The 26,262-nt window shown below is 45.1% G+C and overlaps 1 protein-coding gene across 4 annotated transcripts in view; it reads left to right on the plus strand.

Moving 5' to 3' along the window:
* Positions 1–26,262, plus strand: part of LOC133128719 (reticulon-1-A-like) — a 45,260-nt gene that overhangs the window by 16,905 nt on the left and 2,093 nt on the right. The window contains exons 2-6 of one of the 4 annotated variants that reach the window (XM_061242441.1): positions 1,203–1,871; positions 2,161–2,904; positions 24,909–25,116; positions 25,862–26,000; positions 26,189–26,258. In XM_061242441.1, coding sequence (XP_061098425.1) covers positions 1,203–1,871; positions 2,161–2,904; positions 24,909–25,116; positions 25,862–26,000; positions 26,189–26,258 — 1,830 coding nt within the window. Of the gene's footprint in view, positions 1–1,202; positions 1,872–2,160; positions 2,905–16,260; positions 16,433–21,969; positions 22,146–24,908; positions 25,117–25,861; positions 26,001–26,188; positions 26,259–26,262 lie in introns of those variants that run through there. The other 3 variants (XM_061242442.1, XM_061242443.1, XM_061242444.1) reach the window with 3 other exon arrangements.

Raw genomic sequence — 26,262 nt, forward strand, 5'->3', positions numbered from 1 at the left:
CTGCCATCTTTAAGGGCATTCCAACCCATTAAATGCTACTTGAAGGGGTGAGGAGCTTGGAGACTCCCAAAAGATTCTTGAGCAAGGAAACACAAGCACGTCCTTTGCGAAGTATTTTTCCAGAATGTGACATATGTACGATCGACCTCTGGAGCCACCTCTCCCCATCTGCTACTTCTGCAATTGATGGGGCTTCAGACTTGAAAAAGCAAGGACGTTCCATTTGCCTTATAAATGTTTCCGTGCATGCTTTCCTTGTCTCCTGTCCTTGCTTTCTCCAATGGGTGGAGCTAGGAGCGAGGAAAGGAGGTGAGGAAAGGAAGCAGTAAGGAATCAGTAAGAATCCCAAGAGAGATTCTACTGGTTTTCTTTATTGTAGTCATAATGGTTGACACAATAGTCACATTCCAGTGCTTGGTTAAAACAGATTAGCCTGTTTAGCTGCGTTCTCTCTGCATATTTCAAGTGTCTAGGATATGACTTAGGCCTGGAATTCACCTTTCCTTCACATTAGTTGAGATTTTGTCAGCACTGACAATGATGTACATAAACAACAGATTATTCCTGTCATCTGTGAGAAGGGGATTGGGTTTAACTGGCTCCTCTTCAGTTAAAGAGTCAGTTATGGGAGGGGCTGTTATGTAAGTGGATGGCAGGATTAAAAACCAGACCTGCCATGTGTTTGAAAGGTGCTCTGGCATCTGGCTTGAGTAGACGACATAGGCGACCCTTGAGTTGTGTGATGTGTGGAGGGGCCTCAGCAAGCCCCCTCACTTGGGTGGGATTGGGGGTGTTGAAACATTGAACAGTGTCCGGACGTGCTGCATGAGTGAGCAGGCTCCCATGCTGTCTCACTGTGCTCTTTAGACTCCAGGAAGCTTCTCCTATGCAGGTCTATTTTCCAAATAAGGCTAAACCCTCATGTTGTTAGCCCTCATGTCATCGTCACTAGTTTCCCAAAAAGGCTTAACCGTCATGTCTTTAATATTGTGAGTAATATTTAATAAAGATAAAATATTTAGCTTTCCCTCCTCTCTCAGGTTTCTAAGCTTTATTGGCTTGGCAAGTCATTCTTATGTTAAGTGTCTTACTGTCTGTCTGTCTCTCCCTCTCTCTCTCTCCCTCTCTCTCCCTCTCTGTACCCCTCCCCCCTTCTCTCTCTCTCTCTCTCTCTCTCTCTCTCTCTGTATCTCTCCCTGCAGATGGCTCAGATCTGCTGAGGAAATCTGCCGGTGAGGGAGACCTGTACACTTCTCTTCTGTCCAACCAAAACTACTCCTTCCGGCAGGGCATCTCCACAGACAGCAAGAGCAAGGCTCAAGACTGGATGCCCAGCCTGGAGACACACAGCATGTTCAGCTCTGACTCCGGCATCGAGATGACCCCAGGGGAGTCCATGGACTTCACCAAGAACCTTCTGGAATCGGATAAGACGGAGGCCTACAACTACATGGACATCAGCCACGGGGAGAAACCCCAGTCAGTGGAGCAGCAGCAGGTCGGAGGGGCCCTGGGGAGCTGGGGTGAGGTGACGGGGCCCGCGCTCGGTCAGTACATGGAGAAGAGCGCCAGCTCGGCGGTGGAGACCCTCGGCCCGGCCCTGGACTCGCAGACCTGCCCCTACGTGGAGGACCCCTCCGACGAGGAGCCGTCTGACCGCCAGCCCAGACCCAGGCAGGCCCCGGGCCCGGCCGCCAGCCCCATCACCATCACGCTGACGGAGACGGACTGCCCCGCCCCGCTCTGCCTGCCGCAGGTCACCGTGTCAGACAGGGACAGCATCCTCAGCCTGGGCCTGCAGGGGATCCCCACTGTCACCCTCTCTGAGCCAGAGGACGACAGCCCCGGGTCCTCCACCCCACCATTCACAGGTACAGCCCTTCTGAATTTCCAAACAACAGAGCAACATTGAGGAAATATTTGGTTTAAAGTTTAAAGAAATGAGGAAAGAATACAAAAGGGGAATGTAAAAAAGGAATAGATATATGTCACTAGTCCAAAAAGCTGAAATTGTAGAAAGATGGAGCTGACTTGATATCTGATACTCATTTTCACCATCTCTCTTTCTCACTCTCTCTCCCTCTCCCTGTCTCTCTCGCTCTCATTCTCTCTCTCTCTCTCTCTCTCTCTCTCTCTCTCTCTCTCTCTCTGTCGATGTAGAGGAGTCTGACTCCCCGTCTGAACCCCTGTTCCAGGCCAGCGGTGTGGGCGCTGTGAGTTCAGTCCAGGATCAGGCTTCAGTCACTTCCCAAAAACAGCCCGGCCCTCCCACAGAGGTGGGGGCTAAGCCCCTCAAGACCGAGTCGCACGCCCCGGTGGTCCGCGACCTAGACGGCAGCAGCGCGGAGTCGGGCGACTCCGAGATCGAGCTGGTGTCCGAAGAGCCGCCCCCCCGCAAACAGCCGTCCGCCCCCGCGCCCCCCACGCCCCCCGCACCCCCGGTCATCCAGTACAGCATCCTGCGTGAGGAGCGGGAGGCCGAGCTCGACAGCGAGCTCGTCACCGATTCCTTTGACGCCTCCTCTGCCTCCGAAGAGAGTCCCAAGAGGGCCCAGAGTTACCCCGCCCAGAAGGGCCAGAGGGCTGCTTCCCGGCTGGCCGACGTCCCCCCCGTCCCGGCCTCCCACGCTCCCCTCTCGCCCCCGGCCGTGGCCACCCCAGCCTCACCCCCTGGCCTGAAGGAGACGGCACCCGTCGAAAAGGCTCCGGTCTCCGGTCACGTGGGGGACGGCCCTGCAGCCAAACCCAAGCCCCCGCCTGCTGCCGTGGAGCCCCCGGAGGTCCGGAGGGAGCAGACTCTGGAGGATAAGGCCGGGAAGAAGAGGCGAGCCAGCCAGGGGAGAAGGGACTCAGAGAAACGGGTCGCCACTGCCGTCTTCTTGCAGGGCCTGGACAGACAGAAAGGTGAGCTCTATCTCAAACAGCACATTTCAGCCTCTACATGGCTGTCCCTGCTGGTGCAAAGCATTATTGCATCCAGGGTTTCCCATTCAGTGCACTTTTTTTCCCTTTGATGTCTGTTATGTTTTGAAGCACAGCCTGTAGCCAATTGGTTAAGGTACATGACTGGGCCATAACTGGGCCCTTGACTGGGGTCATGACTGGGGCCATGACTGGGGTCATGACTGGGGCCATGACTGGGCCATAACTGGGCCCGTGACTGGGTTCATGACTGGGGCCATGACTGGGCCATAACTGGGCCCATGACTGGGGTCTTGACTGGAGCCCGTGACTGGGGCCCGTGACTGGGGTCTTGACTGGGGCCGTGACTGGGGTCTTGACTGGGGCCGTGACTGGGGCCCACAAGGTCAGTGGTTCAAGCCCCGGTGTAGCCACAACAAGAACTGCACAGCTGTTGGCCCCTGGAGCAAGGCCCTTAACCCCACATTGCTCCAGGGGAAACTGTCTCCTGCTTAGTCTAATCATTACATTACATTACATTATTGGCATTTGGCAGACGCTCTTATCCAGAGTGACGTACAACAAAGTGCATGTACCCATAACCAGGGGTAAGTGCACTGAAAGACCCTAGAGGGAAGTACAATTTCAATTGCTACCCGTACAACAAAGATAAGGACAAGGGCCAAATTTTTTTTTTTTTATCAACAAATCAACAAACAAACAACAAAGCAAAAGTGACCAAACTTAACTATCCAAATACTGCTTACCTAGCCAACTAAAAATACCGAAACACTATGCAAATCACAAAGACAACAATTAAGGTTCACAGGGAGGTAGGGAGGGATGGGGAGAGGTGCTGCTTGAAGAGGTGCGTCTTCAGTTTGCGCTTGAAGGTGGGGAGAGATTCTACAGTCCTGACTTCAACGGGCAGTTTGTTCCAACACCGTGGAGCCAGAACAGACAGTAGTTGTGAGCGTGAGGTGGAGGTTCTGAGAGGGGGAGGTGCCAAGCGGCCTGTGGAGGCTGAACGAAGAGGTCTGGCAGGGGTGTAGGGTCTGATGATTTTTTGTAGGTAAGCTGGGGAAGACCCCTTAACTGCTTGGAAGGCTAGCACCAATGTTTTGAATTTGATGCGAGCCATGACAGGCAGCCAGTGGAGGGAAGTACGCAAGGGGGTGACGTGTGAGTATTTGGGAAGGCTGAAGACCAGACGAGCTGCTGCATTCTGGATAAGTTGGAGGGGTCTGATGGCGGACGCTGGGAGGCCAGCCAAGAGGGAATTGCAGTAGTCCAGGCGGGACAGAATCATCACTTGGACCAGGAGCTGGGTCGAGTAGGGGGTGAGAAAGGGGCGGATTCTCCGTATGTTGTAGAGGAAGAACCTGCATGACCGGGTCACCGCCGCAGTGTTCTCGGAAAGGGACAGTCTGCTGTCCATCACCACGCCAAGGTTCCTTGCACTGGGTGGTGGCGTGAGTGTGGTATCCCCGAGGGAAATGGAGAGATCCAGGTGGGGAGAGGTATTAGCAGGGATGAATATCATTTCAGTCTTGCCTGGGTTGAGCTTTAGATAATGGTTGTCCATCCAGCTCTGGATGTCACTCAGGCAAGCAGAGATACGGGCAGAAACCTGTGTATCAGATGGTGAGAACGAGATGAAGAGTTTGGTATCATCCGCATAGCAGTGGTAGGATAGCCCATGTGCAGTGATCACAGGGCCAAGGGAACGAGTGTAAAGAGAAAAAAGAAGCGGGCCTAGGACTGAGCCCTGGGGAACTCCTGTGGCAAGGGGCAGAGGTGTCGATACTGTACCAGCCCAGGCATCCTGGAAGGAGCGACCAGAGAGGTAGGACTCAATCCAGTCCAGGGCTGTGCCACAGATGCCCGTTGCTGACAGGGCGGACAGGAGGATGGAGTGATCCACAGTGTCGAAGGCAGCAGAGAGATCTAGAAGAATGAGGACAGAGGAGAGGAAGGCTGCTCGTGCAACATGGAGCGACTCACTGACGGAGAGGAGCGCGGTCTCTGTCGAGTGGCCCGATCTGAAGCCAGACTGATGGGGGTCTAGCAGGTTGTTGTTAGAAAAGAAAGAAGAAAGTTGAGTAGAAGCAGCTCATTCTAATCATCTGTAAGGCACTTGAATAAAAGCGTCAGCTATATGAGATATGTTATTATAAGCTCAATGACATTTATAATACCATGCTGAATTTACATACAATTCGGCCCAGTCTTGCAGGAATGCTCTGCCACTTGTGTAGACAACACAAGCAAGTGAATGAAGAGGGGCAAGGCAGAGAAGAGTTTTATTGAGGTGCCACCATCTCACTATGCCCGCCACAAGAAATCCTGGGGGAAACACTGCAACTTTTTACAGTGTTGCAATTAGGCTGTGGTGAATGAAAATTGCAACTTTTTTTCTTATTAGGTTGTAGAAAGTTAGCATTCACTTTATCGTTTTGAGCCCTGAGACAAGTGCTCAGTTCAAACTTCAAAGAAATCTCACAGCATCTTTCTCTGCACTGCAAAAAATTTGAAATTTCCTCTCCCCATTGGCAAATCTTGAAATGAGTCAAACTTTCTCACCTCATTGGCAGTTCTTTTGGTCTCATTTAGAAAAAAGTAACAGAAATAAGATTTTAAGTGTAAATATAAGACCAAGATACTTGTTATTTTTTTGTTTTTTGCAGTGTGAAGGACATGTAAATATAGCACATGCCAGTGGCTAATATAATAATAATAGCTAGTCTGTAATAGCTTGTTGTTTGTAACTTGGTGCTAAAGATCGCATCACTCTGGATAATGGCGCCTGCTGGTTGTATGAATAAGAACAGCCTCCTTTACTCGGTCAACATCATCGCTTGTAATCCAGTGGTACTGTAATGGTTGTGTGTGAAAGGTGAAGTTTCCCTTGGCTATGGGCATCCACAAATAGAAAACAGTGGTTTGTGCCAAAAAAAGAAATGCCGAGTCACGCTGACTTGGTGTGTTGCTTTTTTTTAACGGGGTGGGACTGTGACAAATCTGCAGGAATAGAAAGGGGGCGGGCAGTGATGCTGGAGCTTTGGGTCATCTCCTCACAACTGGGTCAGCCGGGCCTCTGGGCAGCTTCATTGGTGGAGGAGAGTCTGTGATGTCACCCCCGACGGCACGCCCCTCCCCCCTGAAGTCATATAATACCCCAGCTGCTAATCTAGATTATCGAGCAGGATTAGCAGGACGCTCTTTAATGGAAGTCAGAAAAAAAGTCAGGACTGTGACTGTTCAAACGTATGAGTGTGTGTGTGTGTTTGTGTTGTATTGCATGTATGTGTATGTATGTGAGAGAGAGAGGTAGTTGCATAGTTGATATCACCCTGGACCCCCCTCCTGTTAGCAGGAAGCTATTATGAGCCTGAACTTGCTCTGTCATCCAGAGAGGCAAATGAGTCTTTGCATCTGTGTGATATCTACAAAGGGCTGAGCAGCGCCCCCTGTAGGACAGAACCCTTATTTCTGGCCGGGCCTTTAATTGGTCATCATTATGGCTTAAGCCCCCACTCCAATGCCACTCCGCTCGTGAGACAGACCCTGTCTGTAACCCAGCGCGGATGCACAGTAGTGTTGTCAGAATCCTGAAGGGCCGCAGCTGCTGCTGCTTTCTGGCTCATTGATTGCCAAAGGAATGCATACACCATGGCTGGGATTTATTCAATATTTGTTCTTCATTTTGCCCTTCACACACACACACACACACACACAGAAGAAGTGTTCCATCTGTGCTTACTCACAAGCCAGAGTTACAGAGAATTGTCGCTTAACCCTCCTATTATTAAGAGAGTATGACTGCTTTTATGTCTGGGGTCAAATTGACCCCAACAGTTTAAATAAACACAAAATTGCAAATGAAAAATGTTGACGCTTTGTGTGTCGCCTTCTTTTTTCTCCGAAATTACTAGCCTTTTATCCATGAATAGGAAACATCTGTGAGAAACATCTAATTTAAAGCCTGAGGTACAGGAAGTGAAAGTTCAGGAACATCCACAAAGAAATCTGAGATAAAAATAATATTGGCATTTTATACAGTTACAGGGGGTCCATACAACACATGCAAAGTTGGTACAGGACTTCTGAAAACAAAACATAATGTTTATTGCACTCGCGCTTTTTCACACAGAGTTACAAGCCCTGTGTTTTGTTGCTGTATTCCAGCTTGTTGTTCCTTAATTGATGAACTAAAGGAGTCGTTTATATAGTTACCTCATATAGTCTGGTTCATAGTTACTTTTTGTCTGAAATGGTTGCAGGTACAATATGTACGATTTTTGTGTTCAAACATTGTTACAAGACCATTGTAAATCCCTTCCTATCATTGAAAAAGGATAACTGACATGTTGACTCACCCTCTGCCTGTGTTTATGGTCCTTAAATTCAAAATATGCAGTTCAAAGACTCTGTACCAAAACAGTGTATAGCTGTTCAATAAGTCAAGCTCATTTGTTGAAAATTGGTACTAATTGCCACAGCCAATGGTGTGGGGAGGTTTCAACGTTGGCGGCCTCCAAGGACAAGAGTGAATAGCACTGGAACAGTGCATAGCATTCATATGCTTGCATCTTTAGCTACATGGTTGAAAGTTTGGATGTCAGGCTGGGTACAGCTATTGTACCCAGGAGCAGGATGTGCCTCAGTACATATCCAGCTGTATAAATGGATATATTATAAGCAGAGCAGTAGTTAGGAATTCTGGGGCCCCTGAAAGAACATTGCTCTGGGCCCCCCATCCTAACTGGAATTTTTAAGGGCCTTCTCCTGCTGTCCCTAGAATGGTTACCACCTTCCACCCCACCAGTGACGGCCCTGATTACAATCACTATAGGTATTCATCTAGAGTTGTATACAGTCTGTTAAGCTTGCTGGTTCAGATCCAATTCCAACACTGGAGTTTCTATTTTTATACAGCTGCATAAGGAGATATGTTTTAATGGAGCCAGTGGGTTATCTTCAACTTGCAGTCTATGAGCGACAGCCTGCTCAGAACTGCCTATAAATGCCTCCCTCTAGTGGTGACAGAGATTAATAGACCATTCCTCCACACATATTCTTTCCAGATAATTGATTCCCTTCACTCTGTGTGTATGGACTGCCCTCTTCATTTGAAACCAGAGGTTAGACAGGGATGAAATGCAGGAATCCACAGACATGAATAATTTTGTTGGGTGCTTGCCAGGATATCCTATAATAGTATAGTAAGCAGACCAGTCCCGAAGCATCAAAAGTGCACAGCAACATATTACAATAAATATTAGGTACAGTTACATTCATATTAACCCATTTTCATACCCTAGTGAAACAGGAAAGCACTGAAGAGCACAGTGTTGTTTCTGAGGACTGAGATAAACAAGAGCAGATTTTAATTCAGATTTTTAAAAATGAATTGATTAGCACTGAATTTGATGCCATTGATTAGAATCAAAGAGTCTGAAATATAGCAAATTACTACTGTATTTATGTTGAAATTTGATATATATATTCTATGTCTTGTCAATGCCCTTCAAGTAGAAATAAGGCTTCTAACCGCCAGCCGTCTGTCATCCATAGACTGCCCGTTGTGCTGTGCGGCCATTTTGTCAGACCAGCTAGCATCCCTTTGAGAAAGTGACCCTCAGTAATTGTAGCACATTATGTTCTGAGGGTCTATTAGCCACAGTCAGTACTGATGCTGTCAGGATACAGTGCCAGATTGTGGAGTGTATCACCACACCAAACCCCAGGGCTTCATGGTTATGTTAACCTTCATATTATGTTTGGGGTCAATTTTACTCCATTCAGTGTTTGACATCCCTTAAAAACCCAGTTAACCTTTTTTTCATCTTGATGCTGTATGATTTTTCTAACTTGGTGGGATTAAATGTTACATATGCAATAAGCATTATGCTATGATTTCAGAGGTCTTGTACCAACTTTGCCTGTGTTGTGTGGAGTTATTTTGAGCTTTTTTAAAGGCCTGTCATGACTGGGTGGGAGTAGACTGTCAGGCTTCAGAACAACAGAACCAGTACAGACATAGCTTTGGATGTAAATTTGATAACAAACTGGTAATTCAAACAAAATCCAAGCACAGCTGGTCAAACACATACAGAAGGAGAATCCAAAAGGCGTTGGTAGTGGTACACGAAACTGGTCAGACCACCGACAGCTCAGACAGCAAAACCACTGGATCTGGCAACTACAGTCTGGCAACAAAGACAGAAGAGACAGGTTCAACTAGAACAGATAACAAGGGAAATGAGAATCAGTTGTGCACGATAATCAGGAAGTGAGACACAGGTGAAACGAATGAATGAAGTGAATGAACAGAAAACAGATACTTGGATAAAAACAGAGATCACGACAGTAAACATCACTCCTGGCATTCCAATACCATAAAAGCTCCAGAAACTGATATATTTTACAAATTTGTATTTTCCTTTTTTTTACAGCCAATTATTAAGTCAATTACATTTAAAGATTTTTCTTCTTTTTAGCCAACCATACATGTCATATTCTAGGCTCTTTCTCGATATTAAGCATTGAGTAATGTAATTAAAGTTTTCCCCAATGTTCAAAATTCATTGACAAAATATGTGTCTAAAAACATGAGAAATTATGGCTGAATAATACAGTGCTAAATATGTGTTAGCTATGTCCGTGGCTGTTTTCTAGGACTGCTAAAAATACCACCCCGACATTCACAGCAAGGATAAGCTAGAGTCCAAACCACCTTGCCTCCTTCTGTGCTGAGAAGCTCAGAAAATTCTGGAAGGCCAGTTGGCACTGCCTTTCAGACGATGGCATTTTTTGCCTGATTGGAGCCTTGTGCAGATTGGAGCCCGGTGTGCAGATAATCTCTCCCCTTGCATCATTGGACATCACCTTTTTTCCTCTATTTTGCAAGTGATAGAAAGAACAGGGCATTTGTTGTACTGTATATGATTTAGTGAGTCAATTCCTATGTTTTCTTTTTAATAAATGGGAGTATTAATGGAAGTAAAGGAGGGTCATTCAGATGTAGGTTAATGGGTCTAGCTTTTGTAAAATATTTGGTGTGGCCAATAAACCTGTCACATATCATTACACTCACAGTACGATTACTTAGCAGAAGTGCACATCCAGTGTGACATGCAGAACAGTGGGGCTCTACTTCTGTACAAAGGCCTATGGGTAATGATAAGCTAACAAACAACAATTTGTATTGTAACAGAAAAGAGCACCAAGTCAAATAAGCTTTATTTGATGTGTGGCATTCTTTACACAACTATCACAATAACCCTATTGAAAAGGAAATCAAAAGAAAGCAAGAAAGAAGGGTTTTCTAAATGGGGTCAAGTAAGCTATGGTGAAATCTCAAGACATAAGCCTTCATATTGCCAATGTTACCTTATTGTTACAAACCAAAGAAACCGTGAAACCAAACTATTGTTTACAATGTAAATAATTTATTCTAAGGTTAATATGAATACTGTGATTCAAGTTAATTGCATAAGTTATCATCAGCACGATCCATATCTTAACATGTTATTTTTGCTGATGGTAATACACAAAATTACTGGTTTTCTCAGCCAATAAACAAAAATATGACAATGAATATGAAAGGGTGAGAAGGTAATTATGGGGACGATTATAAATAGAGATGTAAATGGATGGTAGCCATTGTTACCACTTTAGATGTATTCTGATATAGCAGACAATATGCTGTGCTATATTTTGTGATATACAGTTCATTTACACTTTTACAGATGCTGTCACAAAGCTGCTAACAGAAAAACAGGAGATTAGAAAGATTGGGCAAGACTGAGCCAAACTCCACTGTAATATTAGACAAATTGAACCGAGTAAACACAAAACTCATTTTTAATTAAAATAATTTGTAATTTATTTAATGAAAAGGTTATCAATCACCAAAATCACCCCTATGAAAAGGCAATTGCCCCCTTGACATTTCATAATGATAATGTGTTGCACCACCTTTAGCTGCAATAGTAATAACCAGACCCTTCCTATAAATTGATATCACTCTTTCACATCACTGTGGAGGCATTTTACCCCACTCTTCTTTGCAGAACTACTTTAAATCAGACATATTGGTAGGTTTTCAAACATGAACTGCTTGTTTCAGATCATGCCACAGCATCTCTATTGGGTTCAATGAAAGGCTTTGACTAGAAATCAGGAATAATACAAGAAATTATATATCAATCAATAATAGAGGAAATTGGGGCGGAATACCTTTTTTTCATGGCACTTTAAAACCCCTGGGATTCTAATATGGTTTAAGATGTGTTTTCAACACTGACCATATCTGCTTTGTTTCTGATCATATCATAGCTGGTCTTTGGCTTGTTAAAGCTGGTTAAGCTGGTAGAGTAAGTTGGTGGCGAAACTGGAGGACAAGCTGACTATAGGATGCTCAGCTGGTGAACAACTGGTCAACCAGCTAAAACCAGCTTGAACCATTTTGACCAGTTTATGCTGGTTTATGCTAACATTTTCACCAGGGCACCATGAGGTAAAATGAAAAATAACTGTACAATAAAAATAGCGTTGTACAATTGATGCTTCTCATTCACCCATTCATACACACTCACACACCAATGGTGATTGGCTGCCATGCAAGGCACCAACCAGGTCAAGGTCTAAAGATCTGAAACCATTCTGTATAAAAAATACAAAATAATAGAGGAAATCAGGAAGGGGGCAAATAAATGTTCACGGCACTGTAGCGGTTCAAAATAAATCCCTTGTTTTGGATTGCATATTTAGATTACCCAGGAATGCAGAGCCGGAATGCAGAGCTCTTGAAAGAGTGCTATTTTTAGATTTCCACGAGCCCATAGTGGCTCACCAGCTCTGCTTGTTTTCAAACAAAACATTAATTATTAAAGCGAGCTAGGCCTCAGAAGGAAGGCCTTAATCAGATGCTCCATTTATAAATCCGTTGGCATCCAGCTATAAATTGAAAGCCTGTGCAGTTAATATCATATCAGTGTTCAAAACCACATTTCTTGAATATGGTTAGGGTGGTGTGAGTGTCATCTTCCCCTTACATATGGGGAGGTCTTCATGTGCAGTACCCTCAAAAAGTCAGTAACAGCAAAAAAGAGTTATTTCTGCTATATATTTAAGGTATTTCGATTTTATATCAAAAGATGAACATGAGACAAAACTACAGACAATAAGCTTTTATTTCATAATATTTATATGCAAATACAGTGGGCTCCAGAATTATGGGAGTACCAATAATTGTAACACCTATGGTTTTCAGAAAATAATTATTAAAACTGATACTTAGTATCCTCTTTGGAAGTGCCTGTCCAGGTGTTCAGCAAAGCTGCTTTCAGTTGATCTTCATTTCAGGAGATCACTGTCTTCTGTCTTGAGTAATGTGAAATGATATTGCTCCCTGATTATAATGCAGGAGTGAATCACCTTCAAGGCTGAATTAATTGAATACAGGGATTCACTTGTGCACCATACTCATAAACAACTTTCTGTTCCAGCTGAGTGAAAAGTGGATGACCTCTGAGCTGTCCAATCAGAAATTGGTTTTATATTGCACCAATTACAGTAGTTTTTTGGCTAAACTTTACAATACTATTACACAAATTGGTATGAACTAATGTAGTTGTTAACTAACGACAAAGAAGTTATTCTGTACAGCTTTGTTTATGTATGTATTTCCATATCATTAATTCATGTTATCAGCTGCATTATTTCATACCAATTAATATTGTAATTGAGAAAAAACTTAATGCATTTGTTATTGGTTAACTATATTACCCTATAGCTTACTAATGTATAAATATTTATGTAGCTAATGCATTAGTTAATCTACAAATACATTAACTAATGAAAAGTTAATTTCTTTATTTATTCATTAATTGCATTATGTAATTCATATTGTAATGGAAAAAAACAGTTAATGTATGTGTCAATGGTTAACTAATTATAATGATATCCTATGGCTTGCTAATGTATAAATACTCATGTAGCTAATGCATTAGTTAGTTAACAAATACATGAACTAATGAAAAGTTAATTTCTTGCTTAATTAATGTTTTTGTACTTCATTAATGACTAACAATTGCATTAGTTAATGCCAATGAATGTAACCTTATTGTAAAGTGTGACCTGCTTTTCTTCAGACTGACTGGCAGTGTACAGGAGTGACATGCAGAAAATTAACATGAAAGCCAGCAGGCCTGGACTGGGCTGGGCTGGGCTGGCATTGAGTGATGGCTCGCTTGCTGACTAAATCTGTGATGAGCAGGGACGTACAGCAGGGCGGATCCGGCCCTCATGCTCACCTCCTCGGTTTCCATGGCGATGTGGATAGTGCAGGCTGCCTTTTTTCCTCGGGAGCAGTCCCTGGGGACAGCAGTGGAGGGGTTGAGGACAATACGCCGACACACGGCACAGAGAGAGAGGGAGGGAGAGAGAGATAGAGAGAGGGAGAGAGTATCTAAGATCCACACCCACTGTATAAGGCACAGTGGATAATATAACATCAGTGCTGACTCTGCTGTAAAATCCAGCTGTGCCAGCTTGATCAGCTGGAAAATTGAGCTGGTCATAAGATGGTCTAGCTGGGTATGAGCAGGTCTACCAGCATGGCCAAGCTGGTCATAACGCTCATCTGCTGGGTATGAGCTGGTCAACCAGATAGTGCTGGTAGCTTGTCTGAGCTTCAAAACATAGCTTCAGCTGGTCAAACCATGTCAAGATGGGAGCTGGTCTGAACTGGTCAACAGTTACCAGCTAACAAGCAAGAGCTGTTTTTTTTAGCATGAGAGAGATGCCACCATTGCCATTGATAACACTCCTTTGCTTTGTGATAATCAGGGCCTGAACACTAACCACAAACAGAAGTGCATTACAAGTGCGTTCATTGCTAGACAGATGGCGGTCTTATATTCTTGGTATGTCGAAGCAGTATTATATTTTGTAGCTAAGAACAGAATGAATAACAGCCGTAGCTCATCCTTCGAGGTGAGAAGATTGATTTTCATCACCAGCGGATATATTTGTGTTGTTGCTAGGCGACAGCAAAAGGCCTTCGGCAAACCAACGTGATTACCACACAGGACATGCAGCAGGGCCTTTTCTGTTATAATCCTGTTCATTTTGCTACCACAGTGTATTCCCTTCATACCCTTCTTTGTGTGCAACAGTATTCACAAAAGATCAAAGGAATGCTTGCATTTGTAGTTTGCATTCAGGAATCCCTGTACTCTGAACGCTATTGCGTTCAAAATGATATCATACCAAAGCCTGCGACTTAATAAAACTGGAAAACGGTGATGCCAGATTGTTAAAAAGACGTGAACAGCAGTTTAGATTCTTATCGTCCTCTTATTTGCAATGCAGGGCAATAAAACAGCAGGCTTTTCCATGCCACGCTTACGGGTTTACAACCACAATCTTGTCACAGACAATAAAAGGCATATTCAAACAATCCTTGATAGCATTTATCTACATCAAATAAATCATGTTCCAATATAAGAACAAAAATATACATTTCATAAATAATCGCATTGTTTTTTTTTTCTTAGCTCACTTTTATTCCACGTCCGGCCAACATATTTCCGGTTTGTTAGAAATACAAGTTTGTTTTGCAAATTATTGGATATGGACATTATGGAATCTCCCACCTGGTTATGAAGACTGTTTTCTGACTAACATTGAAGTTTATTCAGCCATGTTCTATAAAATTATGTTTTTTGACAACTTGGCCATGCTTTATAAAAGCATACTCCCATATATGTGAATAAAACACAAATAAAGGTAAATTTTCTTTTCATTTGTATAAAGAAAATTGGGTTTAATAGAAAAGCAAGCTATTCTGATCGTTCATGTGTCTGGATATGCAGATGTTTTGTATTTGGAGAGATTTGGGGACACTTGAGGACATCTGGGTGCAGTTTTGGGAAAACTCATGTGGAATTTGAATGCCCGTAGATATCTTTACTAAACCTTGTTCACATTGATAACAAGTTATAAAATATAAAGTAATTCTGGGTTGGTCCTATAAATTCTGGGTTGGTCCTGGGTTAAACTATAAAAACATAAGACAATAAACACTAATTTTATTGCGTAACAAAAACTGCTACTCCACTGATTCTGCACAGGAACAGACCTGCTGCAGGCTAAGTATAGAAAACGACTGGCTCTGGTTTCTTGCATCAAAAAGCAGTCTCCGTGGATACCAACACACTTTACCTCGCCTTGTTCTTTACGCTTCAGCATTCAGGAACGCGGTGGAGCTTTGTGCTTGCTTTGGCCCATAGCCGAGCACCATCATGAATATATCATAGTAATGCCTGTAACCCCCGTAATATTTGATCAATTATTCACATTAGGAGGACTGCGGAGTTGTCTGTGGTTTGCAAGAAGTGAGAATTGTGCCATGCAATATGAACGCCGAGAAAGAAGCCTGGAATTGAGAGAGAATAGCAGTTTGTGTCTCTTCTTTGCTTTAGCAACCGTCACATGAAGGTACAGTGAAATGTGAAGGCCAGCAGAGGGGGCTATGGCTGGCCCTCGTTTTGATGATGTCACCCAACCAAACCCGTGATGTGTGGTGTCCATTTCTCTCCCAACTGGAAGGGAAATTGCATAATTCCAATATGATCCCTGAAAATAAGGAATCATAGGAATCCTTCTGCACATCTTCATCTTTAATGTAATTTGTCAGGCATTATTTAAATAACCGGGATGGGTTTGGCCATGTAATCATTAAGAAAATAATTAAGAATGAATTAAAATAGATTGTTATTTATCATTTTCAAATGTATATTTTGATGTCATTTATTATGCCTCTTAGTATATAGTGTATGCGCGCGCGCACACACACACACACACCATCGGTACATATCATGTCAACAACATAAAAAATCCCATTTGTGACAGGTGTATGAACGTTTGAGTGGAAGGAATAAAACTGGAATTGGATTAGAAGCGGTCCCCATCAGGATTAGCAATAATCTCAGAGCTAAAAAACAGAGCGGAATGAAAATGAAAACAGGGATGCCATGCACCCTGCCTGTCAAGCTGGTTAACCTCCTCCATCACAGCCTCTCCCACAACCCGCCTCTGCTTAGAGGCAGGGGCCAGGACTTTTAATTTGAAAGAGCTCTCCGATTCCCCTTTCTAGAAATAAGCTCGGCCCCCCTCCTACCCATTGGCCGCTGCAGACTCTGCAGTGTTTACACTCAGCTCTCATTGGCTTCCCCCCCTCCCTTACCCTAGCTCTTCCTCCCTCCCTCCCTTCCTCCTGCAGCATCAGTCTGCATGCTAAGCGAGTTGCCTGAGCCATAGCCCCCCCCCCCCCCACCTCCTTCCTCCCTCTCTCCCTGCCTCCTTCCTGGGCCATTCATGCATCAGAGTACGCCTGTGTGAGAGAACGGGCTCCACGGCAGAACCACCGGTGAATCCTCTCCCACCAGCATGCAGGCCAGCCCAGACTCAACCAAGATGGAGTGCTCCCGAAGCAGCTGGAAGTGCCAGGGTACCTTGTGTGCGTGTGTGTTTGTGTGTGTGTCTTTGTGTGGGGTGGCGGGTGGTGTATTTGTGTGCCTGACCAGGAGGGGCTGGTGTTCGTGGGACTGGGTAAAAGGGGCCGGGGAGGTGGATACCTGCGGGCCCCTTCTGGGCTTCTCCACACGGCGGATGGCTCCCGCCTCCCCATCCATGCTAATGCTAAGAGACAAAGAGAGAGGGGCTGAATGCATTTTTGGGGGGGGAAGAGGGGTGGGGGATGGTGCAGGTGCATGTTGTGTTGTGCGGGCATCGATGGGGGTGATGTCGTCGTGTTTTGCAGAAGAGGGCGATGCCTCTTTATCTGTCGTCAGACGCGGGGCGGGGGGCCAGACGGTCCTTTAGCGAGACACACCTAGCGCTACCGCTATCCATTATCTCACCACGCCCACGTCAGCGCTGTCGACGGGGGGTGGGTGCAGGGGGGTGGGGGGGCGCTGGAAAATGAGCACAGCTGCTCATATTCTACCTTTTTCTCCTTTTCTCTTCCTTTACGCCTGAATCCTTCCTCTCTTCTTTGTTAGTCTTTCCCATCATTTTCTTTCTGTCTGTCTGTCAGTCATAGCGGATGGTATGTGAGTTATGTACCATGCATGTGCGTGTGTGTGTGTGTGCTTGTGAGAGTGTGTGTGTGTGTGTGTGCATGCGTGTGTGAGAGTGTGTGCGTGTGTGAGAGTGTGCGTGTGTGTGTGTGTGTGGGTGTGAGAGTGCGTGTGTGTGTGTGCATGCGTGTGTGAGAGTGTGTGGGTGTGTGAGAGTGTGTGGGTGTGTGAGAGTGTGTGCGTGTGTGTGTGTGAGCCCCCCTCCATGTCCCTGCATCACCTCCTCCTCCTCCCACCGCTCTGTCTTTGTGTCTGGCTCTCTGCTCGATCGCCATGGTGATGGAGATAATGGGGAAAAAAGCCTTCTGTTTCATAAGGGGTGTGGCCAGGTTGGCCAGGTCCGGGTCCCGTGCCACTGGGAACGTCGCAATTCCTGCCTGCGACACGTTTTTTTTCCGCCCAGCAGCATGCGGTCACGCTCGTGTTCAGGTCGCAAGGGCGGTGACAGGTGGTCGACCAGGACCTGAGCAGGTGTAGCACGGTCAGGGATGCCCAAACTTTCCACAGAAAATGGGGCAGGGACCCACTGTTTTGCCAATGCTTGCGTGTTTGTGTGTGTGCATTTTTACACGTGTGCCTGTGCGCCCATGGGTGTGTGCGTGTGTGTTTCCCACCCCCAGTGCCTTCTGTGTGCACACACTTCTTTGCTTTTCCTTCCAGAGAAACCTAAAGTCGATCCTGACCTAATTTGGTGAGATACAGTATTTGATTCATGCGGTATCTGATATATATCTGTCGTCTGGTGCGTTGCGTGACCGTTCCGCTGGCTCAGACACCCTCACGAGACGCCATGTCAATTCCACACCTTGTGGTGTGAGTGACGGGCGGTTACCCACCTGTACTACGCTTCTGCGGTCTGACAGCTGAGCTCAGAGTCACTCCATAAATGACATCCCCCCCGTCTGTGGGAAACAAAAGCCCAGGGTGTGACATCATCGCCGTGCGGTGAACACTAGTGTCGCGTCTCTCATCGGCTCTTGGTTTGAAAGATTGGTGTCGTTGCAAAGGTTCGGAACATTCCGGAGTTGTTGGTGTTGTTTGTGAGGTGTTACAGGGTAGATTCTTCGTGCCTGATGATGGGACGCAACCCACATTTCTACCAGTCTTGTAAGTGTGTGTGCTGTACCCACTGGCTTTTTTCTTTTGTGTGTCTGCTTTGTCATTTCACGACAGTAGGACTGCAAGTGCCCCCTACTGAATAACAGTTGGCATAAGTTGGCAGGAGTGGGAAGGTAACTGGGATAGAATCCAGAAGAGAGCAGCTTCATAATCTGCAGTAGGCTTCCTCAGCAATGTATTGAACCAGGAATCCTTCTCAGTGTTCAGCTTAGCTATGTGATTCACCTTGGTAAATGTAACCGAAATAGCAATGTGACAAGTCATCCTAAAAGAAAGAATCAATCATCAGTAACCTGTTAAATCACTTTCATTTACAGTATTTCATTTCTTTCGTATCCCTGATACACGAGTGCGTTATCAGACGGTAAAGGCTGCAATTGTCTTTGTATTGATCTTGGGTGTCTGGTAAGACCTATCTATCCTAATGACGTTGTTTTCCCTCGGTAGAGTTGTCAGCACAATTTAGCCTACCCTCCCTCTCTGTAGAGAAATCTCCGCTGTGAGCGGCCATCTTGGCTCTGCTGCTCGATAAGTCACTGTGACTCAGGTGAATACGAGAGTGGTGGTGTAATAGGGTACATACACTCAGTGAGCACTTTATTAGTTATTTATTAGACTTATTAGACTTATTGGTCTTCTGCTGTTGTAGCCTATACATTTAAGAGGTTTGATGTGTTGTGTGTTCAGAGATGCTGTTCTGCATACCACTGTTGTAATGTGGGGTTATTTGCGTTACTGTCACCTTCCTGTCAGCTTTGACCAGTCTGGCACTAACAAGGCGTTTTTGCCTGCACAACTGCTGCTCATTGGATGTTTTGTTGTCCGTGGAGACAGTCTCTAGAGACTGTTGTCCGTGGAAATCCCAGGAGATCAGCAATTTCTGAGATATTCAAATCACCCTATCTGGCACCAACAATCATTCCCCGGTAAAATTTGGTCCACAGGTGAACCACTTGATCATATCTGCATCCTTTTATATATTTAGTTGCTGCCACATGATTGGCTGATTAAGTATTTGGATTAACAAGGTTGTGTACAGGTCTACCTAATAAAGTACTCAGTGAGTGTATGTCTGGCTTTTGCTGAAAAACCAGAAACACACCAGCCTTCTACTGGCTCCAGCTGTCCAGCAGCTGTTCCCTGTGCTCAGCTGAAAGGTTTTATGGAAGGTGTGTAGAAATGACCCAAAAACAGCCTTGTTCAGCAAGGTGACCATACACATATCGGCAGTCGTGTCACAGTGTCATTACTGTGCCCAGTTCACCTGACCCCTCCGAAACAGTTAAAGCTCAGAAGTACACTAGCAAAGGACATGACCCTGACCAATGAGGAAGGAGGGTACAGTCTGTGACCCCGCCCGCTGACTTTCTGCAGAGCACAGTGGCAGTGTTCCTCCTCCAAACTCATCCCACCTGCTGGTAGCAGGCCCACATCTCTGGAGGTGGAGCATCTCAGAGGGACTCAGATGCTGATACAGACAGATACTCCCACTCTTGCAGATAACCTCATTGGACATTGCAGTGATTGGCATATGTAGGTCTTTGTATCTTGGCTGTAAGCCAGCACGTGAAGAGCTCATTCCAATTTTTCCTCTTCGCCTCCTGACACACTGTAAGTGATGATGTGTTCACTGATAGTTACATGATTCTAGTGTATCTGTTTGTGTGTTCTGGGTGTACCTTCTTTTGTTAGAAACATTGGCAAAAAATTATGAAAGCGTATTGGTCACTCTAAGCATTTTTGATCGGGAGACAAAGTCTCTTGAGTAGGGCACGCTGTTCTGTGACCCACTATAAGAAACCCTGGACTTTGAACTGCATTGCCACACCTGCAGAGTCTGACCCAACACCTTTAAGCCAATCAGCTCAAGCACATTGAAACCCCAGCAAAATTCAAATCTCTTCATGTGCAGTATCACCAAATAACTAAGCTCAAACAAACAAGAGTTCTGTAAGCTCTTCTGAGCACTGAGACATCAGTCTGTTTGTCAGACAGAAGCTGTGTTAAGGGCCACTTGATAAAGTCCTGAAGTCCACTGTGTGCATTGTAGGAAAAGACCCACAAAAACTAAATGTGCCTTCTCAATGGACTTATCCTGCTAATAAATATTCAACAAAAGGGAATTCTGGTTCTTACTGTGCTCATGGCTATGCCTCCACTAAGAGGCGATGATGTCGATGGAGGTCCAGTACTCAGTGTTCTTGCAGTGTGCAAGAGCGAGTATGTCAGTCCTTGCCAATTTGTGTTGCATCTAGAACTTTCTAGAACTGTCACTTCCCCAACTTTATCATCTAACATAATAAGTGCATGTGGACCTTTCCAGTGGGAAACGTGGAGGTAAAACCAACACCACCCAAAAACTACAAAATTTCTTATTACAAATGGCATATTGTTACTATTACAAAATGAGTTGTCAGAAGACCATGACAGCCTGGCTAGAGAAACTATAAAGACCTTTTTGGTTCAAAGCACGAGCTCGCTAGTGTCAAATAGCCTACGTTAGGCTTTTAGTATCGTGCTGGACATCTGTACTGGCATGGAGTCAATGTACATGTAAATCTTTAATTTGTCAATTAGGCATTATCTGACTGACATTGTAATGAAATATTTAAGATGGCCCAAAATAAAGTTCATTTAAAATTCGATAAATAAATTCCAAAAACATTTTTTTCACACGATTTCGCCCTGTCAGATCCCTAATCGCACATCAGAAGAATTCACCAAAACAATTGAGCTAATATGATCACAACCTCTTTGTACAATAATATTTATTCACATTTATGCTATTTTTGTTACATTGAACATTTTCTAAAGTATATCAGTATTTAATGAGGAAGGAGCCATCAAACCGAAAATAGCAGTAACCGTAGTTATTATAGCCTTAAAGCAAGAAAAGTTGCGATATGTGACAAACACTGGCTCGACTAAGGCGTTGTTTCCTTCAATGTAAATCCGAGCCAGGTTATCGCGAATGTCATCGCAGCTGGAGTACTCACTGACCAGTCATCAAGCTGGACAGGAGCTAACTGCTTTAGGATGATGTACTGTATTTAAGGACTGCCAGCCTTGTTTTTGGCTATTTAGTTAACTGACATTGGCTTGCATTGAGCCTGACTGTTTTGAATCGCGCACCTAACGTGGGCACGCGTGCTCATTAAGATGGTGGGAAACGGCTTGCTTCCCTGCTCCATCCGCAGCCTTTCATCAGCACTCAGTCGATCTGTCAGCGAGCTGTGTAACGAGGGAGCCAGAGCCTGGTATCCATGGTAACTGCTTCCAGGGCCTTCGGCCGTACGTATCGTAGCCTACCCTTCCTTGTTACCGTAGCTATGTGCTGCACCTTAAGAGCGGAATTCTCTAGCTTTGTATCTCAGTTAACCATGTGGGGGGAGGTTGTGAATTGTGCTGCAGGCGTATTTCTGTGTGTGTGTGCGTGTGTGTGCGCATGTGTGTGCTTGTGTGTGGGTATGCAAGCCTGCATACGCAAGTTGGTGCACACGTATCTTACAAACCATTTTTTTTACCCTTAGAGAAATCTGTGGGCTGGGAGCTAAGCGCTGTGTGATGTAGTCTCTCATTATCCAGTCAGAATCACAGGGTACGCGTATGACTCCCATGGGCTTAGGATGAAATCATCCTCCTCCATATGAATAATTCATCGCTGATGCTGCGTTACAGAGAGAGAGTAAGAGAGAGAGAGAGAGAGAGAGAGAGAAAGAGAAAGAGAAAGTACCTAAGGTCCACACCCACAGTGGATAAATCGCGGGCACTGTCTTTGTCATTAGCAGCCTCGCTGTGCCTCTGAAGGCCGGATAAAGGGTGTAATGAGCATGTGCGAGTGAGCGGCGTGGCTTCCTGGCGGCAGGGTGCGGGTTTGTAAGACTGCAGTGCCCTCCCACCCTGGGTGGGGTCTGGTCTTTGTCTGAGTCTAGAGCGGTAGCCTCATTCCCTCACCAGCCATGAGAACGGCAGGTCAGTCGCTCTTTTACACCTCTCTCTCTCTCACTCTCCCTCTCTCTCCCTCTCTCATTCTCTCTCTGTCTCTCTCTCCCTCTCTCATTCTCTCTCTCTGTCTCTCTCCCTCTCTCATTCTCTCTAGATCTATGTACTGTATGTAATGCTCTATAAGTCTGGTAAGTGGTATTTCATCTTTTCTGATTGAAATTGGGAAAAGAAAGTTGCGCAGAACCGGCAGCTGTGTAGTATAATTGGTAAAGAACGGGATGCATAAGCTAATGGCTGTAGATCTGATTCCCAGGTAGGACACTGCTGTTGTACCCTTGAACGAGGTACTTTGACTGAATTTCTTCAGGATATATTCAGCTGTATAAATGGGTGTGATGTAAAAATGCACAAGCTGTATAAGTTGCACTGATTAAAAGCGTTTGCTGCCAGTGATGTAACGAACTAAGTAAGCTAAGTCTTTCAAAATAAAAGTCACTTTACCCTGAGATTTCGACACATTCTGATACATATGTGCAGCATATCATTTACCCTGCTGAAAAAAACAGCTCAAGCAAGGTTTTGAAACAGCTGGTAGCTGGTTAACCAGTTCAGACCAGCTCCGTACTCAACATGGTTTGACCAGCTCAAGCTATGATTTGGAACAGCTGGTAGCTGGTCATTTCAAGCTGGTCATAGCTGGATTTTACACCAGGGTAGTGGACAGCTCCTGGTACCACCACCTAATTATGCTGATTATGTGCGGAACAAGAGAGGACAGAAAGGGATACGCTTAAAGCACTTCCTGACGGAAGGGGGAAGTAAGAAGAGTGCTCAAGTGTCGGTTGGTCACTTTTTTCTGGAGTAACAGCTTGGGCTTAATGTGGTGAAGGGAAGATACATTTGGCACGGTACCTGCCTCTTCTACTGGCCTCACCCTCAATTCAGAGCATGATAGTTGTAAACTGGCTAGTCAAACCGGGTGAACTGCTGACAGTACAGATAGAGAAGAGATGTGTATACTTCCTTTAGTTACTGCAATGTCGTTTAGAAGTCAGTCCAATGCTGGACCAAAAGGTTTGGTCTTGAGCGAGATTTTTGCCCAAGTTGAGTTTGTAATGCAGTGAACGTTGTTACCACGTTGTTACCTGTATATAACTTACCCAACCCGAGGGCCCGCGCATGTTTTTACCATGATACTCATTCATTCCCCCCCCCCACCTCTCTTTGCCCACCTCTCTTTGCACCTACCCTTCTTTATAACGTACGGATGGGTTTATCAATCTCAGCTGACACCAATGCAATTAGATTACCTCATCCACATGACGTAAAGAGTGGTTTGTCCGCCCATCACCGAGTCTAAATTATTGTCTCTGCAAGCCCCACATTTCACAGTGGGAGGCAGGTGGTCAATCACGCAGACGATTTCCGACATTGCACTGCGTTTGCAAAGAAATTCTCTGATGGAAGGCAAAAATAGGACAGGTTCTGAACTGCTCTGGTGTTCAGAGAAAGGACATATTGTGATGGTTGGAAAATAGGATGAAACATGGCTTTTCGTTCCCTCAGTGATTACTGAGCTTGTGAACAGAGAGCCAGTAGTAGGCAATACATTTTTTGCGGTCTTCCGATTACTTAACCTTTGGGTCATGACTATCCCATTTTAATCAAATAAGTAGTGTATTGGCATGTTTGGTTCAATGGGTAAACTATACTACATATCAGTGGCAGGAAATTATTAGGATTTGACTTGTGATGAATTTGACTTCCTCACCTTGTTTTGCACCAAATCAGAAGGCGACAAGCTAGAATTTGTGCGTTTGTGGATTTAAATCTCTTCTGCCTGGGATACAGTGATTTTACCTCTGATGATCTGGTAGAAAAAATCATGCAAATTTGTTAAATTGCTTCCAATATTGTCAATTTTCAGAAAGATTTTATTTCTTAGGTTTTGCTGTCATTTAACAAAAAATGCAGCTGTACGACCCAAGAGGATCCATCTGAAATAAAATATGATTCAGAGCAGAATTTCAGAAGGCAGATCCCCCATGAAAATCACACATATGGGAATATCTTTGGGAATGATCCAAAGATTGGACACTTCCCGCTTTTATCTACAGTGAAATCCGTAATTATTTGGACAGTGATACGATTTCCGCTCTTTTAGCTCTGTACTCCAGCACATTGGATTTCAAATGAAACAATGAATGTGAGGTCATAGCATAGACACTTTTTATACATAGTCCCTCCATTTTAGGGGACGAAAAGTAATTGGACTGTTGGCTTGTTTTAGATTTACCAGGTGTATTCCAATCATTGCTTAGTGCACGTAAAAGTTATTGACATTTATAAACATGAGGACCACAGTTGTACCAATGAAAGTCAAGCAAGCCAGACAGAGACATAGGCCAAACAATAGGCTTACAGGTACATCATTACGAAGGAAGACTGCACTGGTGAGCTCAGTAATTGCAAAGGGGCTGGTAGGCTAAGGAAGACCTCTACATACCAACCAGATAGCCAGGTTGGGTGCAACTATGGACATGCTGCATGCCGGTGTTGGGACTGATCTGAAATCAGTGTGTGAGACGTGACTGTGCTCTGTCCCCTCTGTGTGCAGCTATGGACCTGATCTGAGATCAGTGTGCGAGACGTGGCTGCGCTCTGTCCCCTCTGTGTGCAGCTATGGACCTGATCTAAGATCAGTGTGTGAGACGTGGCTGTACTCTGTCCCCACTGTGTGCGATCTGAGATCAGTGTGTGAAACGTGGCTGTGCTCTCTCCCCTCTGCAGCTATGGACCTGCTGTACTGGCGTGACCTGAAGCAGACAGGGCCGGTGTTCGGCAGCCTGATGCTGCTGCTCTTCTCCCTGACTCAGTTCAGCGTGGTCAGCGTCATCGCCTACCTCGCCCTCGCCGCTCTCTCCGCCACCATCAGCTTCAGGGTCTACAAGTCCGTCCTGCAGGCCGTGCAGAAGACCGACGAGGGACACCCCTTCAAGTGAGAGAGAGAGAGTGTGTGCGTGTGTGTGTGTTTATGTGTGTGTATGTGTGTATGAGTGCAATTCTGTGTGTGCGTGTATGTGTGTGTGGAATGTGCATATGTTTCTGCGTGTTTTGTGTGTATGTTTGCATGCATTTGCAAGTGTGTTTGTGTGTGTGAGTATGTTGTTGTGTGTGTGTGTTTGCGTGTGATGTTGTTCTGTGTGTGTGTGTGTTTTTGTGTGTGTGTGTGTGTGTTTGTTAGTATGTTTGTGTGTATTTATGTGTGGTGTGCATATGTTTGTGCGTGTTTTGTGTGTGAGTATGTTCACGTGTGTTTGTGTGTGTGAGTATGTTTGTATGTCTTTGTGTGTTTGTATGTTTGTGTGTCTTTGTGTGTGTGAGTATGTTTGTGTGTCTTTGTGTGTGTGAGTATGTTTGTGTGTTTGTGTGTCTTTGCGTGTGTTTGTATGTTTGTGTGTCTTTGTGTGTGTGATTATGTTTGTGTGTCTTTGTGTGTGTGCGAGTATGTTTGTGTGTTTGTGTGTCTTTGCGTGTGTATGTTTATGTGTCTTTGTGTGTCTTTGCATGTGTGTGAGTATGTTTGTGTGTTTGTGTGTCTTTGCGTGTGTGTGAGTATGTTTGTGTGTCTTTGTGTGTCTTTGCGTGTGTGTCTTTGTGTGTCTTTGTGTGTCTCTGCGTGTGTGTGAGTATGTTTGTGTGTGAGTTGAGTAGAGCTTGACCGTCTGTGTGTTGTGGCTCAGGTCGTATTTGGATGTGGAGGTGTGCCTGTCCCAGGACCAGATGCAGACATATGCTGAGAAGGCCCAGCACTACATCAACAGCAGCCTGAAGGAGCTTCGCAGGCTCTTCCTGGTGCAGGACCTGGTGGACTCTCTAAAGGTCAGACACCAGAGTGCACCCCACAAATGTACACACACACGCGCGCACATAGATTCACGTGCACACGCACGCACAAACACATGCCATTCCTTACAGGTTGACCGAACACTTAACTTTCTTCCATTGTGGTAACAGTGTCGTTCCCTGTTCAAAGATGAGTTCTAAGTGTGTGTGTCTGTGTGCTTCAGTTTGCAGTTCTGATGTGGTTGCTGACCTATGTGGGTGCACTCTTCAATGGCCTGACCTTGCTCATCCTGGGTAA

The sequence above is a fragment of the Conger conger genome, chromosome 5 (assembly GCF_963514075.1).
Source record: "Conger conger chromosome 5, fConCon1.1, whole genome shotgun sequence".
In the NCBI taxonomy this organism is placed as follows: Eukaryota; Metazoa; Chordata; class Actinopteri; order Anguilliformes; family Congridae; genus Conger; species Conger conger.